Genomic DNA, 20431 nt, shown 5'->3' on the forward strand with positions numbered 1-20431 from the left:
CTTTCTCTCGGTTTTCTGGCCATCATTTTGTTCTGCTGCATTTTCTTTTTGGAACCTTTAAGGCATTTAGAAAATAAGATTTCACTGTTATTCCCCAAACTCTGGCCCAAAGGTAGAGAATCCTACTCTAATGAAACTCATGTACCTCTTTTCCATTTAACCTCTATATTTTCCTTCTTTTTATTGACTGTCATACAAATGGTTTAACAATGATAGATGTGGGTTTTTTGGTTTGGTTTGGTTTTGGTTTTGAGTCACAATCTCATGAATCCCAGCCTGGCCTCAAACTCCCTGAGAATGACCTTGAATTTCTGGTTCTCTTTCCTCTACCTCCCAAGGGCTCAGATTACAAGCATGTGTCTGGTTTATGCGGTGCTGGAGATCAAAGACCCAGGGCCTTGTGCATGCTAGACAAGCACTCTTCTATCAGCTGAGCTACCTCCCCAGCCCTAAGATGTGTTTTACTAACAATGTGTCTATTAGATGCATCAGATTGGCACAGTGTCTTTTATTATTAATGAGAGTCCTTTTGGTGGTTATGCAAAGGTACACTTGCAACATTTGGATTTTAATGGAATGATACAGCAAACAAGCAAATGACTAACTGAATGAGTGAATGAGAGGTGTCCATTTCATGGATGAGACAGCATCTGAAGGACACAGTGAGGTCAGGTGACCGGCACAAAACCACACAGTGACAGGGAAGCCACCACGTGGCCCAGGCCAAGTTGGTTTTCTTTGCTTTCTCCATTTTGCTAAAAAATATTATTTTGGGAAGAATTCTCATAAAATATCAACATCCAAGAATAAAAGTGGGAAATGAGCCACACATAGTAAATGTTTTTGTTAAATAAATTTACCATGCAGAGGATAAAATGTGTAGGGGTTTAGGGATAAATTTAGGGAGTGAAAATACCTCTCTTATTTATCACAACTTCCTTTGCGTTAAATGAACCCAGTAAGACTTTTTAATAAAGCTACTTGGTCTTTTGTAAAAAAAAGGATCTTCCCCGTTGTCCCTACATTGTGACAGCGAAAGGGAAGATGCGGAAAGGACCCTACACAGTAGGACGCCGTCCATTGTAACACCTATACATGCACTTTGTTTCATGTTTCTCAAGGTTTGCACAGGTCAGGAATATGCTTGATTACATTTCTTTGAGATGCTCTTGTACTGGAACTGGTGGCAAAATAACTTCATTGAGCATATGTTATGCACCGTCTGCATTTTACAAGAAACTGACGTGGTCTTAGGAAAGAAAAACCTATCCAAGTGGCGCTTTCAAGGGCACGCGACTGCTCGCCCGTGTGTCCTGGGCTTTGTGCCTTCTGTCCATCCCGTTTCTCACATACGCATGCATCATTGCTTCTTCCAGCCTCGCTTGCTCGCTCCGTTTGCCTTTCTGGAGAGGCTCTCCCTCCCTCCCTCCTCCAGCTTCGGCTCTTCCTTACTCCTTACCCCCAGCTGCTTAACTACAGCTCCCACTGGAACTTACACAATCAAAACCAGCTCTCCTCTGGAGCAGCCTCCTGAAGCGCATCACCTGGAGCAGAGCCTCTAGCTCACCACACCCGCGGTGGAGCAGCTAGGTAGTTGGGGGCGGGGACCGTACCCTGCTCCCGCCCAAGCAGCAGCCAGAGCATCTCCCAGGAGATTTGCTGTATCCCGCCATCCGGGCCCCTGGAGTCCAGTTGCGGTGATGCTTATGTTTCGGAGCAATGATGGAAAGAGAAAAGCTACTGCCAGTGGCAACTGAAAGTGGGGAGAGTTGCTGCAGTAGCTGGCGCAGCAGAATGTGCGAGTGAACTGAGCCCCGCTAGCCTCTCCATCCCGCTCTGTCTTCATTCACCGTCTCCAGGAGGGGAACCAGGAAACAGATGCAGTAACCAGGCGGGTGCCACCCTGGATCTATAACTGTGAAGTCCGCACTGTGGAAGATGGTAAACAAAGACATGAATGGATTCCCAGTCAAGAAATGCTCAGCCTTCCAATTTTTTAAGAAGCGGGTAAGGACAGGTTGTGTTTCTTTTGTTTTCTGTGCTTCTCTTAACCGCTTTTGGATGCTTGCCTGGGGTAATCCTGGGGTTTTGTTACTTAGCCCCTCGTGAAAGCCGTGCGTCTAGTGCCAATGGTCAAGGTGAGAACTGGCACTGCCTTGATTCAGATTTGTTCGTGGGGGGTGAGAGGGCAGTGATGGAGAGGAGGGGGCTCAGAAGAGTTGCGTTGGGATGAGAGGGGGTTGAGTGAGAGGGGGCTGGGCTGAGATGCCTTCAAATGGGTTTGTGATAAGAATGAAGCTTTCTCAGTCAAAGCCATGCCAAGATTATAAGGCAGTTTCAAAGAGAACTGGCCTGAGTGCAGTTAGGGCTAGCAATTTAGTCTGGGCTAATTAAGTAGTTCCCTCTCTCATCTTCCAAGGCTTCAACTTTTCCACACCTTTCATTCATTTAGTCTCAAGGGCTGCTGCGTTATCATCTTCGTTAGTCAGAAGCAGCTTCGGCTCCTCAAATCCACTCAAGCAATAATTTGCTGTGTCTCTATCTGTGGTATAAATAGCCAAGGACCAAAGTGACCTTTTTACATAAATGATGGAATCCAACATTTCAAATCCTCTATTTCAAGTTGGCCTCAATTTTGCTTAATACATGTACCCCGCCCCCCAAAGAAAACAGGAGGTGGCTTGTATTTGAATTAATTCAGGGCTATGCTGCTGTGTGCATTTATTTAAATTCCCTGTTCTTCCATTCATAGTATTAGTAATGTTACAGAGGTTTTCTGTGTTTCACGGATAAACCCAATTCATTACAGTGGCCACACTGGAGGTCTATAATTCTGCAAATTTATACGTAGGAAGGAGGTTGAAAAATGGATGATTGCTAGAGGACTGATGACTAACAATCTTATGGAGAATATTTCTTAAGCAACAGTAGCCTCCTCCAGCCCCCAGCTGCCCCATCCTATTTAATACCCCAGGGCAGTTCTAGCAAAATGGCTCTTTCCATTCATCCTTTCATTCAGGTCTTTTCTGTGCCATGCCTGAAACGGCAGCTTCAGTTAACTCACTAGCAGAATATAATGAATTACAGACTGGTCTGGACTGCCTCCCTGCACCAGGGGGGCAAGCTGGAAAGCTAGGGCTACAAATAGACATCATGTTATGTCAGCCACAGGACTTGTAGAGTTGTCCACACACCCTAGTTAAGGTCTTCAGCACAGAGCAAATCTCCCCCAAAGTCCATGGCCAAAGGGTGTGTGTTGAAAGGAAATCAAAACTAACTCCTGGAGCTGGAGTAGCAGGTGAGGTCTCTCCTTGGTAGAGTCTGCAAACTGAATGAAAACAAGTCTGCAACTTCACAGAGATCCCAATGCTACTTGGATTCTCCTATAGCCAAAATATTTCTTTGCAAGGGAAGGGCCCTTTTATTCAGAACTTAGATTCTCTACTCCCTTCTAATTAAATAGGTAAATTTTGTTGTTTTTTATGAGCTGGAGTCTAGCTACATTGACCAGGCTGGTCTTGAACACCTGAACTCCAGGGATCCTATTGCCTCAGGCTCTTGAGTCCTGAGACACTATAGGCATATGCTTCATAACTATCTTAATTAACTTATTTGGTGGTGTTGGAGGTATTTGGTTTTATTTATGTTTTTTTTTTCTTTCTTTTTTTTTTTTTTTTTTTTTTTTTTTTTTTTTTTTGGTCTTTTTGAGACAGGGTGTCCCTGTAGCCCCAGCTGTCCTGGAACTCACTATGTAGACTAGGCTGGCCTTGAACTCACAGACATCCACCTGCCTCTGCCTCCCGAGTGCTGGGATTAAAGGTGTGTGCCACCACACCTGGCTTTATTTATATTTTACGCAATACTGGGCCTCAAGCTTGCAAGCTATATCCCACTGAACTACACTTTCAGCCCTGGGATAGTTTAACGCTCTTTCAGCTACATATTCTTAATCAAACAAGTATCTGTTTCGTAGATTCATTTTGTAATTATCTCTTATTTTCTTTGCCATCAAAATGTACTACTAGAAATACTAGTTTGCCATCTGGTTGCATTTTGCTTAAAAGCATAATTTACCAACACACTTCAGCTAGTGCTTCTGCAGACATTGGATTTTGCAAAGAATAAGACAGGATACAGATGTCTTCTCTGAGTACTTACAGAGAAAGCAATTTACACCAAGATAACCATTGGACAGCTTTGTTGTTCTTCTTGTCTGAGCCTGGAGAGAGGGTCAGAAATCTCCCTTCCCCTCTGCTCTCCTCAGTCCTCAAGGACAACCAGCTAAGTAGAATGTGACTTTGAATCAAGTCACTGACAACCTCAGGGGTAAATTTCTAGACTCTTGTCTACTTTGCTTTATTACACATCTGGTTTATTCTGTAGTCTAAATGTTCATTGCAGTTTGTACTGTGACCTTGCTTGTACCTCTCTTGGTTTTGTTTTTTCTATTCATTTGCATGATTTGAGAAAGGGTCTCTTCTAACCCAGACCAGCCTCCAACTTGCTATATAACAGAGGATGACCTTGAATTCCTGATCTTCCTGCTTCGGACTCTTGTTCTGGGATCACGGGCATATCCCACTATGTCTGGTCTTTTTGTTGATCTTTAATTACACAGGCGATAGGAGAGTGAATGTGTGGACTATAAAGACAGTACAGAGGTTTTTTACACCTTTCCCCTGCTCTTCCTCCCTAGAAATAACTGTTGTCATCTTGGTGTTGATACTTTCTGGACCTTTTCTATGGACTTTTCTTATAAACTCATATTCTATTAAGTCTTTGTTTTTAGCCAAGAATAATCCATTTCCCTATGTTCTATTGTTGAAGTGCCTCACATTTCTGCATATTTTAGTTTTAATCCAGCTAAACAGGCTTATAAAGTAAACCTTTGTCCAGTGCCCACATTGAACCGTGAACAGGGCTTGATGGTTTTTTAGGGATCACTAAAAACGAATGAAGCCGGGACCCAAATTTTTATTACAAAAGAGTGCTTTCTATATCTGTAGCCTCTGAGACATTACGGAGGGAACCCAATGAGGTACCAAAAGAGAATGTAGTTAATAAGCTTTCGTGGTTGCCCACCAGTATCCATTTACAAGTACTGACCATGTTCCAGGCCTCATGGATCAAGTGCTTTCCGTAAATTATCTCATTAATCCTCATCACAACCTAATGAAGTAAGAAAAATTATCGAAGTGACTTAGAGATTAAACAATCGACCCAAGGTCACATACCTAAAAATTAGCAGAACCAAAATTTATATCTTTTTTGTCTAAAAGCTAATCTGGTTTTGTTGTTGTTGAGACAGGGTCAAGCCCAGGCTAGCCTCAGACTCATTATATAGCTAAGGCTGGCCTTGACCTCTTGAGCATCCTTCCTCCACCTCCCAATTGCTGAGATTAAAATCGTGTATTACCACCCTAGATTCAAGTCGGATATTCTTAAATTCCTAATCTAAACTTTTTGATATAATAGCATCCTCCTCTTCTCTTTCATTTTTCTACATCAGACTCCCCTCCCCTTTACCTCACATGAAATTTGTATGTCACGATCCAATATTCAAAGTCCAGCCTCAGAAGACAAACTTCGAGTAGCTCCTTTGTAGCCCCTTGGTAGTGACACTCACTAGCGACAGCTCAACACACTGTAGGAGCAGCATCTCCATCAAGCCAGGTCCCATGCTTCTTCGCCAAATTCTCTGGATTCCACCCTCATGTTTTAAAACCTTGACTAAATCAGCTTAATTTCATTTAGCTGGCAATTGCTAAGCTAAACTAGATAAAAGGCCTACTTTCATTCTCTGTGTTAATAATAAATTAGCATTGAAAGTGTACACATTATATTTTATTCTTAGGGTCACCAAAAATTCATTTAAAATAAGTGGAAAATGTCCTTATCAAGTTTTGGGTGATAATCCAAGAGCTTTAGAAGGTATCAGCCATTCCCATGGATAAAGGTAAGCCATGGATTTAAAGATTCCTTCCTGGCTGAGATTCTTACTGAATGACCCAGAAAACACAAACAAATGACATAGGCTTGAACTTCATAATCCGTTGTGGAAATACACCTGGTTTATGAAAGAAGACTGATAACAGCCTTGGTTCCACTGTGTTATATCAAATTTTGAGCCATATAGAATTTCAGATTTTGGGCTGGGGGCAAAATGGAGGCATGTTGATAGCTGGGACATAATTCTAGCATCTAGGAGGCTAAGGCAGGAGAATTGCCTTGAGTTAGAGGTCAGCATGGGTTAACATAGTAAGACTCTGCCTTGAAAAGCAAAGCATGCACTCGTGAACACACACAATCTCTCTCTCTCTCTCTCTCTCTCTCTCTCTCTCACACACACACACACACACACACACACACATGGGAGGGGTTGGACAGGGAGAGGAAAAAGAATCTCACACATTGGGACCTGTAGATGAGAATATCAAGTGCTGGGATGCTAATTATCTGTCCAAATTAAAATGGGCTTGAGCTAGGCGTCACATTCAGGGTCTTCAGTTGCAGATCTAGAATGCTTTCCTGTTCATTATGACTTCGAAGTCACCCAATGCTTCATGTCTCATTCATTCCTTTTGCAACAAAGTAAGGACAAATACAGTTTTGTGTTTTTTTCTTCATGGAGCCAATTGCTGGCTGACCACCAACTTGGATGAAATGCCTATGTATTGACTCAGTATTTTATGATTATGTGAATTTGACCAATTCTTTCTATTGTTTTATAATAAGAGTTTTTGTAAAAACTGTCACTTATATGGCAGTGATATAAGTATGCAGTCTCAGAGAGCAGCCCAAGGACATCTCTTCAGAAGCTTGTCTACCCAGATTCTTGACAACAGAGCAAAAAAAAAAAAAACCAAAAAAACGAAACAAAAAAAAACATTCAGGATAAATCAGTATGAAGCAAAGTTGGGGCTGATTATTTTTTGTTTTGTTTGAAGATCACATTCTACAGCCCAGACTGACCTAGAAGTCACTGTTTAGCCTAGGTTGGCCTCAAGCTTGAGTGATCCTTGCAGCTCTGCCTCTAGATGTACCCCACCATGCCCAGGCAAGGATCAAGGTCTTCTTAAGTCTCAACCATCCTCTTCCCTTCCTGTGTCCCATTAGTCTCTCTCTCTCTCTCTCTCTCTCTCTCTCTCTCTCTCTCTCTCTCTGCAGTAGCTCATTCTGTAGCTGAAGCTTAACATGGGATTCACCTCAAACTCAAAATCCTTCCCCTTGCCTCAGACTCTCAAGTGCTGGAGTTAGAGTCTGTGCTACCATGCTGAGCGAATTTTCCTTGCCTTTCTGTCCTTCCTCAGTCTTGCTGGGTACTAGCCTAAGAGCTCTAAGCACACTAAATATTTAAAGTCTTATACATAAAACCCCAAAGAAGATCTTATTATTCCCTGAATTTCCCATAGGGAGAAATGTTTCTTGGCCCTAATTCATACAGCTAGCTAGTGACAAGGTCAAGATTTGGGTTCAATTCCACTTTAGAAAGTCCTTGTCCTTGACCAACACATCCTCCTCCCTGAGACATCAAACAACAGGGATTGGGTAGAGAAGTGAAAAGATGTTACCCCTGACTTCCTCTCTTCTCCAGTAGTGCAGGAGGGAAAGGAAACAAAGGAAAGGGCCGGTTATGGTTAAGAAGTGACATTCAACCTTCTGAAGTGGTGATGCTTTACCACTGCCCCCCACCACAGAGTCTTTTCTGCTCCCCCCCCCCTCCCCGCCCAGTGTCTTTTTACATCTTATCTCCTTTTTCTATTCTATTTGGAGACTTGAAGCCTCCAAAATAACAAAGGTCCTTTTCCTCCAAGAAGCCCTCAAAGTTCTCTTAAACAGATAACATTTATTGAACACTTAAAATGAGGGCCACTCTTTAAAACACTTTCCTTCCAATTAGATCCATTTTGTAGTCAAGGAAGGTATTGAAATGTACAGAGTTAGGAAGAGGTGTGGTCAGAATTCAAGTTCAGCAGGCAGCTTTAACCCCAGGGTGAATCCTAGAGTGTACCAGTGTGAGTCCAGTACTGCTCTGGAGTCTCTTCAGTCATCACACTACTTGTGACTAAGATCCAGAGATTTTTCACCATGGCTGTGAAGAGTCATGTTTTCCAAGTAACTTCTGATGGCAGCAGGAATATGTTTCAGCTAATCTCAAATCTATCTTAAATTCCTGCAAGATACATTTCATCATAGCGACTCCAGTGACTTCTACTAAGCGGCTTCAAAAGTAGCTAAAATGTGAGTGGCTTGCAAGTCCTCCAGGTCTCTCCTGGGCCCCTCCCACAGCCCAACACAACCCCATGGCCCTGATTACTCATCTCAAGAGCCTACAGGGCAGGAAGGACAGGGAAACTTTTACCTGGTGCACTATGCTCCCATTTGTCAAACCAAATTTGTTGGATGAAAGGCTGCATGAAATGAATCAATGAACCCTTCTGTTTACTTGTCCCTAAGCCATTGGCTTTTTTCCTTCATTCCTCTTTTTTTTCTCTTCTTTTTAAGATTTATTTTTTAAAATTATGTGTACACATGTGTGTCTCTGTTAGTATGTACATGAGTGCAGGTGCCCTCGGAAGCCAGAAGCACTGGATCCCCTGGGAGCTGGAGTTGCAGACATTTGTGAGCCACCCATGATGGGTGCTAGGAACCAAACTTTAGTTCTCCATGAGAGCAAGACTCATTCTTAATCACTGAGTCATATCTCCAGTCCCTTCCTTCGTTCTTCAAACAGATTAGTAGTTTAGGAATAATACATTCTAGTTTTATGCTTAGCTATAGATTATTACAGTAAAGACTGAAAAATAACTAATATCTGCCTCAAACACAAATTATCACTACCCTTTAGCAGCTGTCAGCCACTTAGGGAAATTTAACGCCAGTCTCTGCTGACCCAGTGCCCACCTACAAAACTTCAATTCTGTAATGTGCTTCCTGTCACACCAAGACAGACTCAGTAGACCGTGGCTCAGCAGAAGAGCACTAGCCTGACATGAATGAGGATATGGATCTCATCTCCAGCACCACAAAAAAAAAAAAAAAAAAAAAAAAACAACCCAAACCAGACATTGCAGTGATTTACTAATCTCTTTATTTTACATTACTATAAATCACTACTTTCAATATTATACAGTATTGACATTATGTATTCTTCTACCTGGAACCCTGGAACACTAAAACTCTTTTCTATTATTATTATTATTAATTATTTTGGTGCTGGAGATGGAACCCAGGGCCTGATACATACTGAACACTGTGTTCTACCACAGAACTACTCCAGACTTGCTTCTTGTATGCTTTAACGTGGTGTTGGGAGCTGCAGTATGTGAAGAAAAGATTGAATTTAAGATGCTTTTTTCACACCACCCACTAAAGCTTCCAGGGTTTGACCTGGAGCAGGGCGGAGTCAGGCTGATACGTTTGACTATGCCAGGGAATTAGCTTCAAGCACTGCAAAATTCAGGGGATGAGCTCTGTTCATGAAACCCCTGTTCTGTCTCCATAGTAGCTATCAAGAAAGCCTTGTGATGGGCTCTTACTCTGCTGTAGTGTTAAGAAATATTTTAAATGCCATTATTTCACACTGGAAAAGACAGAAAGGCTTGGGACTCACCTGTGTTTACGACCTATAAGTGCAAGGTCAGTTAAAGCTACAAGAGGCAGGGCAGGAAGAGCAAAAGTTCAAGGTCATCCTTGCTATGTAGTGAGTTCCAGGGACACAAGAGACCCTGTCTCTAGATTGATTAATTAGTTAATTAATTAATTCTACCAATTCATTTTTACAATGATCAAAATGTCAAAGGATTGCCATTTAATGTGTGTGTGGGAGAGAGAGAGAGAGAGAGAGAGAGAGAGAGAGAGAGAGAGAGAGAGAAGAGAGTTTAGAGAGAGAGAGAAGAAATCAAATCAAATGAAAGCAACTATTCCTTTGGTCAGAAGACGATCTGGAGAGAAACTAGGACAAACCTCTTGACTGTCTTTATGTTTTGCACAATGATTTTTCTATTACTGCTGCAATTAAAAACAGCAAAAAGGCTAGGATGAGAGATGCTGGAGAGATAGCTCAGTGGTTAAAACCATTGGCTGCTCTTGCAGAGGACATAAGTTTGGCTCCCAGTACCCACACTGGGTGGCTCACAGCTGCCTGTGACTCTACCTCCTTCTTCTTAACTCTGTGTGCACTGTACTCGTGGGCATGTATCTCCCCACACACATACACGTAATTAAAAATGAAATAAATATGAGAAAAGAAGAAAAGATAGGTGAGGTGACAAGCACTGTAGTTCTAACACTCATGAGACATAGGCAGGAGGATCAGGAATTTAAGGTCATCCTTAGCTACATAGCAAGTTGGAGGCCAGCCTTGCCTGCATGAGAAAAAAGAAAAGTTTAATTCAATAAAAGAAAAGTTAATTAGCAATCTATGTCAAGCTAGAGATGGTGTATTAGAGGAAATACTATAGAAACATATTTTAATATGGCACTTTAAAAATATGTGAGTTGAAAATCCAAAAGTTAGACAGTAAATAGCATTCCTCACACCAGCAGAGGAGTCTCCTGACCTTCAATGCACGAGGTTGTTTCCTGACTACTGACAAAAGTCAGAATTCCTGCTTGTCAGCATCTCTAGGTATGGAATCTTTGGCTCCTCAGCAACATGGAAGTGAAGGTAGAATTCACATGATAAACAGTGCCTTAGCTGAAAGAATGGGTTCTGTCCCTCTAGAGATCTTATGTCTCCTGTGGGAAGAGCAGTCTACTTGGATGGACCCCAGCCACAGTGCCTCCTCCCACCCAGAAATAAGGACAGGATGACCTACCCTGGTCTTTGACTTAAGACCAGATCTACTCAGTAAGTGGCCAGGTTTCCCTGGCAGGTTGCAGACAGATGCTGGCAAGTTTATAAAGAGTATTTTGGTAAGAGGAAAAGAAAGAGAGGAAGAGGAGGAGGAGGAAAAGAGGAGGGAAAGGAGGAAGAGGAGGAGGAGGAAGAGAAATCAAATGAAGAGAATGAAGAGAAGGGGAGGAACGGGGGAGGAGGGGAGGAAGATGAGGATGTGGAGCAGGAGGAAGAAGAGAAAGTTGTGCAGCAAGAGAAAGAGGAGGAGGAGGCTGAAGAGGAGGAGGGAGATGTGAAGCAGGAGGAAGCGGAAGAGGACAGGACTCCCAGGCAGGAAGGCCAGGGCATGCAGTTTTGGTTTCTCCAGCAGCTCAGACACATAGAGAAATGATTACCATACAGTTTGTTTGCTCTCACACTTATTTCTTTGCAGCATTCTGAAATGACATCATAAATATTTACAAGTCAAAGACACTCAAGGATGCAGAGATCACTGGGAGAATCTGCCACTTTGTACTGTAAGCTATCAAATAGTTGAATTGCTTTCTTTGACTTTTTTTCTGGGAAGAGTCCTTTTATCTATGTTTGTAATATTGGGGTCACTTTGGCCTCTTTTCCCTTCCTAAGTCAGGGTATTCACCCAAAATATCATTTGCTTGGGAAAATCTCTCTTCTCTCTCTCTCTCTCTCTCTCTCTCTCTCTCTCTCTCTCTCTTTCTTCCTATCCTTCTCCCCTGCCCCTGCCCCTTCACCCCTACAGAGGATAAGTTAATAACAAGGCAAAATACAAAATTTTTAAAAAGCCAGACGTGAGATACCCCTAGACTTTGGCTCCATTGGAAACAGAAAATAAGATTATCTTGCTCTCTCAGAGTGAGGTCAGCCAGCATAGAAGACCTTGATAGCTAAGAGATTTTAGTTTCTAGAAAAAACAAGATTACCAAAATAGCTAAAATGTACTTAGTCCATGTGAGATTGAAATTTAAAAATACTAAGCAGGAAAAAAATGAAAATTAAGGGTTCAGAAATAGAAATAAGAACATACGTCTTTATTTATACTTTGTTTTTCTGTCTTTGTTGCTTATTTGTTTGTTTTTGGTCCTTTTGAGACAGGTCTCTCTGTAGCTACAGCTGGCCTGGAACTCGATATGTAGATGAGGTGAGCCTGAGAGAATACTAGAATCAAACCCGGATGGGTTTTGTTTTCTTTTTAAGATAGGGATTCTTGTAGCCCAGACTGACTTCATACTCCTTATAGCTGAGGATGGCTTTGAACTCCTGACCCTCCTGCCATCCTCTCCCAAGTGCTGGGACTCCAGGTATGTACCATCAAACCTATCCTGTAATTTGGACAAGTAATGTCCCCTCAAAAGCTCTGTGTGGGAGGCTTGGTCACTAGCCCTTGGCTCTATTAAGAGGAGGTGACTTCATGGCTCAGGGCCTGGTGGAAGGAAGTCAGGCTATTGTGGACACATACTTCAGGGGGAATTGGAACACCAGGCCCTTCCTGTTTCTTTTTCCTTTTCCTTATGGCCATGGGCTTCTGCCACTCACTTGCCAAAGTCTATGAAGCCAAGCAGCCATGGACCAAGACCTCAGAAACCATGAGTCAAAGTAAACTTTTCCAGGTGATAAGTTAATTATTTGATTATTTCAGATGTTTTGTCACAGTACTAGAAAGCTGGCTAACACAGCCACATTCTAAGGTACTGAGGCTAGGGTTTTATTATGAATTAGGGGAGGTGGGCACAATTGAACCCATAATGGAAGTATTCCTCTTCTTGATCATCAAAGTTGTATTTCTATCTGAAATGGACTCAAAGGCACTTTCTTTTAAATTTTGTTGAAATTAGTAACATGCTACCAAACAAAATCTATAATACTGTATACTAGAGTACCAAGTAGGACAGAGATACTGCAATTCAAAATTTATGAAGAAAAGATAGTAATATAGAGATAAGAGTTGAGCAGTAATTGGGAGGTAAGGTGCTGTGAAATGGTGTAATAAAGCTTACAGAGTCAGCTGGTTCAGAGGAGGTCTAACATAGCATTTAAAAGCTTACATCTAAATAATAGCAATTGGTACATGGAAGAACCTAATATAACTGCTTTCTCATTCAACCACTTGACCTCAAAGATAAAAGACAGTAACAACTGGGCCCCAGCACTCTTTGTATACATTTCTTTAGTGATCAGCCCTGACAAGGCAGCCATATCTAATTTACGTGTCTGTTTAGTCAGCCTTTACATAAAAAAGCCCACACCTTCTCTCCATTGATGGCAAAATCATTCCTAATAACTAGGTTCTGGTACAAAATGAGCCTGTTACATCAGTGACGTGAGATTAACCCTTCAGACCTAATCTCAATGAGGTGAAATTTTAGACTGTAATGTTTTTTCATGTTATACCCTGGAAATGATCTCTTATGACATACATTTCATTCTTTTCACAAATCAGAGAAATACAAAGTTCTTTCTTTTATTTTTTTTATCCATACTACTACAGATCAAACCCAGGGGCTTGCACATGTTAGGCAAGACTTTACCTCTAAACTGTACCCCCAGCCCAGGAATATAAATTCCTAATGTGTTTTCATTCCTAAAGTCATTACCTTTCCAGTAACAAATTAAGAATTTAGGGTTGGAGAGATGGCTCAGTGGATAAAAGCAGCTACTGCTTGTGCAGAGAACCCTAGTTCAGTTCCCAGCACCCATCCTTAACTCCAGTTCCAGGGGAATCTGATGCCCTCTTCTGACCTCCACAAGCATTGCATGACATGGATGCATTTACATACATGCAGGCAATGTACTCATACACATAAAATAAAAATAATAAATAAAATATATTTTAAAAAAGAAATTATAGGCCAGGTGTGGTAGTATATACCTTTAATTCAGCTCTCGGGAAGCAGAGACAAACAGATCTCTGAGTTTGAGGCCAGCCTGGTCTACATAGTGTGACCCTGTGTCAAAAAAAGCAAGGAAGAAAGGAAAGAGGGAGGGAGGGAGAGAAGGGGGAAGGAAGGAGGGATAGAGGGAAGGAAAAGAAAGAGGAAAGAAAGGGGGAGGGAAGAAAGGAGAGAAAAAGAAAGAGAGAAAGGAAAGAAAGAAAGAAAGAAAGAAAGAAAGAAAGAAAGAAAGAAAGAAAGAAAGAAAGAAAGGAAAGTTATGAAATTCTGTCATTGGGGGAGAAAGGAAAGAATAAGTCTAAAATCCATTCAGAAATTAAAACTACTTGACTTTGTTTTTTTTTTTTGAGACAGAGTTGCCCTATAGCCCCATCTGGCCTGGAATTCGCTACATAGACCAGGCTGGCCTGGAACTCACAGAGATCCGTCTTCATCTGCTTCCCAAGTGCTGGGATTAAAGGCGTACACTACCATGTCCCAACATTTTATTCTGTATAGTGAATGTTAAAATTCTGTTTGTGACACTTTGTGTTCTAAACAACATCTCCTTTGAACACGTCATCTGTTCTATCACCTTCTGTCCCCTGTGTGCTGATCATGATCTCAGAAGTTAGCAGGAGGATAGAAAGCTTTCTTTTTAAAAGAAATCACATTTACCTTGAATAATCCCTTAGGTTTTCCCCAGTTTCCAGGAAACTCAAAGCTAAATTTAAAGGTAAATTTCAGTGAACAAATTAGACAAATCTTTAGAAATACCTTCTCAGTTGTTGAATTTGATCCCAACATTGCATTTTTATTTTCATCGTCCTGTTATACATCTTTCATTGTGAACTGCCTCAGATGTTTTTGAAAGTAGAGGACAGAGAAATACAAAAGCAATTATCAAGACTAGTTCCAAATGTTAAAAATAGATGCTTATTATGCTCCCGCATCACCATGATGTTAACCCACACCCACAGAAGAAATGTGCTTCACTTATTTTAAACTTTTAATTTTTTGCTTGCCCTTGCTCTATCTTTGATGACTGCTGTTTGCTTCCATTGACTCAGGGAGTGGAGCTCATCATGGTGAGATTAGCTCCTGTCTGTGGCAGTGGGGGCTTTTTGCTCATACCTTCATAGATCAGGAAGCGGAGGAACGAGCCATCTCTCCAGCCCAAGCTACAATTTTCTTATTTCAGGTTGAGAATATAAAACATTTTTGTATTTAAAACCATAGAAATGCTTTCTGCATGCCTCTCTAGAACATCACAACTTTCCAAACTCTACCTAACTGTACTAAATTTGTAGTCTGTTATTACATAACAAACTACTAAAAACCTGGCGGTCAAATGTAACTATCATTTATTTATTTTAATTCCTATGCGTTAGGCCGGGTATGGTGGTTCATGCCTTTAATCCCAGCACTCAGGAGGCAGAGGCGGGCAGATTTCTGTGAGTTTAAGGCCAGCCTGATCTATATATATAGTGAGTTCCAGGTCAGCTGGGGATACAGGGAGATGCTGTCTCAAAGAGACCAAGCAAATAGGTAAGTAAATAAAATCCTGGGACTGGAGAGATGGCTCAGCAGTTAAGAGCACTGACTGTTCTTACAAAGAACCCAGGTTTGATTCCCAGCATCCACATGGCAGCTAACAACTGTCTATTGCACGATGTGGATACAATCACATACATGCAGGCAATACATTCATACCCATTAAAAATAAAAATAATAAATAAAATATTTAAAAAAAAATCCTGTGGGTTAGGATTTGGTTGGATTCATTTTGGGTGGTTCTGCTCCCTCTCACATTGGCTGGGTCTTTTCTTAACTGCTTTGAGATGGAGGCTGACCTGGGCCAGAAACCTCAGGAAAGCTTTATTCTCTTGTCTGATATCCAGAGCTTCTCTATTGGCCTCTTGATCTCACCGTGTAACTTGATCTTCCTCAACATCCTGGCTTTGAAAGGCTGAAGCAGTATATTACTGCAAGTTTGAGGCAAGCCTGACCCACATAGTGAGACCTTGTCTGAAGACACACACACACACACACACACACGCACGCACGCACGCACGCACGCACGCACGCACGCACGCACGCACGCACGCACGCACGCACGCACGCACGCACGCACGCACGCACGCACGCACGCACGCACGCACGCACGCACGCACGCACGCACGCACGCACGCACGCACGCACGCACGCACGCACGCACGCACGCACGCACGCACGCACGCACGCACGCACGCACGCACGCACGCACGCACGCACGCACGCACGCACGCACGCACGCACGCACGCACGCACGCACGCACGCACGCACGCACGCACGCACGCACATGGGGGATGTGCTGGAGAGATGGCTCAGTGGTTAAGAGCACTGGTTGCTCTTCCAGAGGACCGGAGTTTGGTTCCCAACATCCACATGGTAGCTAACAACCAGCCATAACATCAGTTCTAGGGGATCCAATGCCCTTTTCTGGCATCCTTGGGCATTGCATTCATGGGTGCATTTACATACAATGCAGACAAAACACTCATATACATACAATAAAAAGAATTCTCCATCTTGTTATCCAACTGTATTGAATATATCTTCAGTTTTAAATCCAAACATTTTTAGCTATACTTAAAAAGTCAAACACCCAGATCCTTAAAGAATAATCTATTGGAGGCTCCAAACATGGGATCAGACACAGACGGTTGAATTCCTAACTACCTTACTTCCTAGCCTGGTAATGATAGTCAGGCTGTTAGTCTCAGTCTATTGGCTGATGTGTAAGTTGAGTTTAACAGTACTTCTACCTTACAGAACTGTTTTTTCTGATTGAACAACATGATATACACAAGGTGTCTAGCCCTGATACCTGGCACTCAAAACATGTTAAGAACTCAAAACAGGTTAAAGATCATCAAGAAAGACTTTAGAATTCCTTGCTATTGTGCTAAGGACTGAACGCAGAGTCCCACACATGCTAAATAAGCACTAAGACCCTAGCCCCTCTCAACCCCAGCCCCTCTCAACTTCTTTGTGATGTCACTCATGGGTCTGTGTATAGATATGCTGGCATGAGCCCTCTCTGCATCAGGACTCTGAAATAATCTTTAAAATCCTTTTATTGTTTCTATTTGCTAAAGCAGTTCTTTTCTTTTTCTGTTTTATTGACACTGTGGTGATGGTGGTAGTTGGCTTTGTTTTGAAACAAGGTCTCACTCTCTAGTCCAGGCTGTCCTGGACCTCATTATATAGCCAAGCCCATTGAGAACTCCAGGTAATCCTCCTGCTTCAGCCTCCTAGTGCTATGATTACAGGCATGTGCCACCATTCCTGATTCAATAAAATTCTTCTTATTAAAGACTTGACAGTGTATAGGCAGGCACATCATCCATGTTTTCCTTTAACTTGAAGATCTAGCTCCTTTGTTTTATGTTTCTTTTGTTCTATGTAACACCCATCCATCCTCATCTTGACTTCTTCTACAGTATGCCTCCTAGTAGACCACCTTTCGCATGAAAAGTCCTCCTCCCACTCTGACTGGTTTCTTGGCTTCCTTTCAGGCTTTTCCTACCTACCCTACTGTGCTATGGGCATGGCTCAGGGTTAACTCTTGGCTAATCGGTCTCCCACCATCTCTTTCCTTCTTCTCCCTCTGTCTTCCTGTTTCTCACTGCCTTCTTCCTCCTTTCATCCACTCTCCTACCTCTCAATACACAAACTCATTCATTCCTATGAAGAAACTATAATCAACACATATTTCACAAACCCATCATTTCTCTGACGGTCAAACTGGGAAGATATATCTCTTTAATATTCCCACTGAGATGTATCACTGACACCTTGAACCACCCACATTCAAAACTGAATTCTTGATTTTCCTTCCTACTTAATTGTGTTCCTTCCTCAGTTTTCCCTGTTTCAATCCTTAAACCCAGAAACTTTGAAATTATCCTTCCATATTTTTCTTCCAACATTGGTGTACTTCATTGGCATATCCTATTTGATCTACCTTCAAGCGATATTTCCTAAGTCTCTCTCTACTGGCAGGGCCTAATGCCATGGTGCATACTCTTACCTTCTTTGGCCTGGGTTTTCTAGTAGAGTCTCTTCCCCCATCGCTCCCCTCTATCCTCTCTCTCTAACTTGACCTAGAAGAATTCACAGCACTTTAACAGATTAACAGTTTCCCATAGTAGTGAGGCATCCCTGAGGAGATGTGGCATCAGGAGAAGAAAGTTCTTTCTAGAAGCACATCATGCTGTGGTAAATGTCCTATCAGAAGCCAGGTTCCTTCTTTTGACTATACACTCTTATTTTTACAAATACCTACTTACCTACTGGCTGTCACCTGTTTTTGTTTTTTGTTTGTTTGTTTGTTTGTTTTGGTTGTTGTTATTGTTTTTAATTAAAAAGAAAAAAAGAAAAGTATTTTAGGACAGGCCTTTAATCCCAGCACTCAGTAGGGAGAGGCAGGCAGATCTCTGTTTTCAAGGTCAACCTGTTCTACACAGTGAGTTCTAGACCAGCTGGGGCTACAGGGAGACCCCCCCCAAAAGTATTTTAGACTGAGGATATAGCTCAGTGGTAGGTTTACCTAACAGGCCCGAGTCTCTAACTTCAATCCCCAGCACCACAAAACAAGCCAAACTATTTTGTGAAAAAATGAGACATTTGGACCCCCTTGAAAATAGTGATGCTTTATTTAAAACATGGTATTCATCCTTATTTAAAAAGCTACGAGAGAAGACTGGGGATGCAGCTCAGTTGGTGGAGTGCTTGCCTAGCATGCATGAGGCCCAGGGTTTAATCCCCAGCACTTAAACTGGCATGGTAGCATGTACCTGTGATAGGTAGAAGCAAAAAGATGAGAAGTTCAAGGTCATCCTCTGCTACATAGCCAATTCCAGGCCTCTTTCTATATAAGAGACTTTGTTTAAAAAAAAATTTTTTTTAAGAAAAAAAAGACAGAAAAGTTGCTAATGGTTCTGAACTCTGACACCGGAAACAGCTTGATTCTTTCTTTAAAACCAGAATAAGCAAACATATTGGAATGTTGGGTATTTCAAGATTGAGAATCTTTTTCCTTCAAGAGGTTTCCTAAGCTAGATTGTAATAATGAAGCGCTGATATAAGAGCCATGATGGGTTTTACTGTATGTCAACAAACACTTTGAGAGTTTTCTATCTCTCTTCTTTATTAGTCATTGATTTACTAGTTGTTTGTGGTTGATTAATGAGGCTCTCATGTAGCCCAGGCTAGCCTGTAACTTACTATGTAGTCAAACAAGTATATAGATTACAGGCATATGCTACCACATCTGGCTCTCTCCCTTCTTCCTTCCCTTCCTTCTTTGGCAAGGTTTCAAACTGAAGCTCAGGCTGGCCTCAAACTCTAGATCCTTCTGCCACAGCCTTTTGAGTGCTGGAATCATCCGACTGTGTCACCATACCTGGTTACATGGTTTTCAAGTCCCCTCAAGCCTGCTTTACCTTTCCACTCCATTGGCACCGTTCCCCCTCTGCTATGACAGGTGCACTTGGGGCTCTAGCTCCGAGCCCTTCTACTCAGCCTTCCTTTCCTACCTAAAGCTCTTAGTTTGCTTCCATTCCTTACCCTCACCCCTCACTTAGCTAAATTCTCTACATTTTTCCAGAAGCAGCTATAGGACCCTATGATTCATTTTTCTAGCCACTATGAATTGTTCACACTGCTGTCTAAATTCCTCTTCAACTCTCAATAAGTACTTATTCATAGTAATAACTACCCTTCATTGATTGATTATGATACATTAGCACAAGCAGCATTTCTCTAGCCTTTAATTTACAAAATCTTTGATGACTGTCTCTCCTTGGTGATTCACAACAGTGGAATGCAAGTGTCTTTAACCTGCTTTAGCAACAAGGATATTGAACATCAGAAAACTTCGCAACTTCTCTACAGTCACTTAGATAAGGGGACTCATGTCAAATGATGACACTAGATTCTCTTCCATTATGTCATATCCCTTCTCTCTCCCCTGGGCATTCTGTGCTGACCAGCTGTTACCTTAGAAACATGAGAAAATTGAAAAGAGTTCTTTGTTCTCCTGTTCATATTGTAATATTCTTCAGTCTAGGAGTAGAAGGGTGGGTGTCCACTTATCCCAATCCTCCTTTCTAAGTAGCTTCTGGTCCTCACTCCTATTTCCTAACAGCCTGCACTCTCAGTTTCCATAATGGATACTACCATGATTCTTCCCTGCAAAATGTCCACCACCTCCTGGTGCCAGTCATGCCCCATGGAATCCAGCAAACTGCAGTCTGGAAAGGCTTTCTAAAACACAAGCAAAGCTAGGCATCTCAGTGCTTAAAACATTTCAGTGAGCATGCTTGAGGTCCTGGGTTCAACCCCGAGAACAACAAAATGAAATGATCCATTGTAAGTCCCACTGTTGGTTCTACAGGGTATAACTCGAGACGTAACCATGCCTGTGCTCACTCCTTTAGCCTTCCATTGCTTTAACCCTTCTTCCTCACTCTCTGAACTCCATTCTCCACACATGCTGAATTTTGTGTTGTTTTCCAACTGCACAGTCCTGCCACTCACCCATGGGCTGTGAACCCAGGGTCTGTGGAACCTTTGGGAACAAGGAGATGTCTAGGAGTGGACCTCAGGATTTACATTAAAAAAAAAAAAAAGCATATTTTTTTCAGCCTGTTCACT

At 42.0% G+C, this 20431-nt stretch overlaps 1 protein-coding gene across 1 annotated transcript in view; it reads left to right on the plus strand.

The window, feature by feature from the left end:
* The first annotated feature begins 1349 nt into the window (after positions 1-1349).
* The window catches only part of Sgk1 (serum/glucocorticoid regulated kinase 1), a 134550-nt gene continuing 115468 nt past the window's right edge, over positions 1350-20431 (plus strand). The window contains exon 1 of the mRNA XM_008822094.3: positions 1350-2007. Within this exon, the coding sequence (XP_008820316.1) occupies positions 1939-2007 (69 nt within the window). The 5' untranslated portion in view covers positions 1350-1938. The remainder of the gene's footprint in view (positions 2008-20431) is intronic.

Source organism: Nannospalax galili, unplaced genomic scaffold (assembly GCF_000622305.1).
Source record: "Nannospalax galili isolate Female #2095 unplaced genomic scaffold, S.galili_v1.0 scaffold186, whole genome shotgun sequence".
In the NCBI taxonomy this organism is placed as follows: domain Eukaryota; kingdom Metazoa; phylum Chordata; class Mammalia; order Rodentia; family Spalacidae; genus Nannospalax; species Nannospalax galili.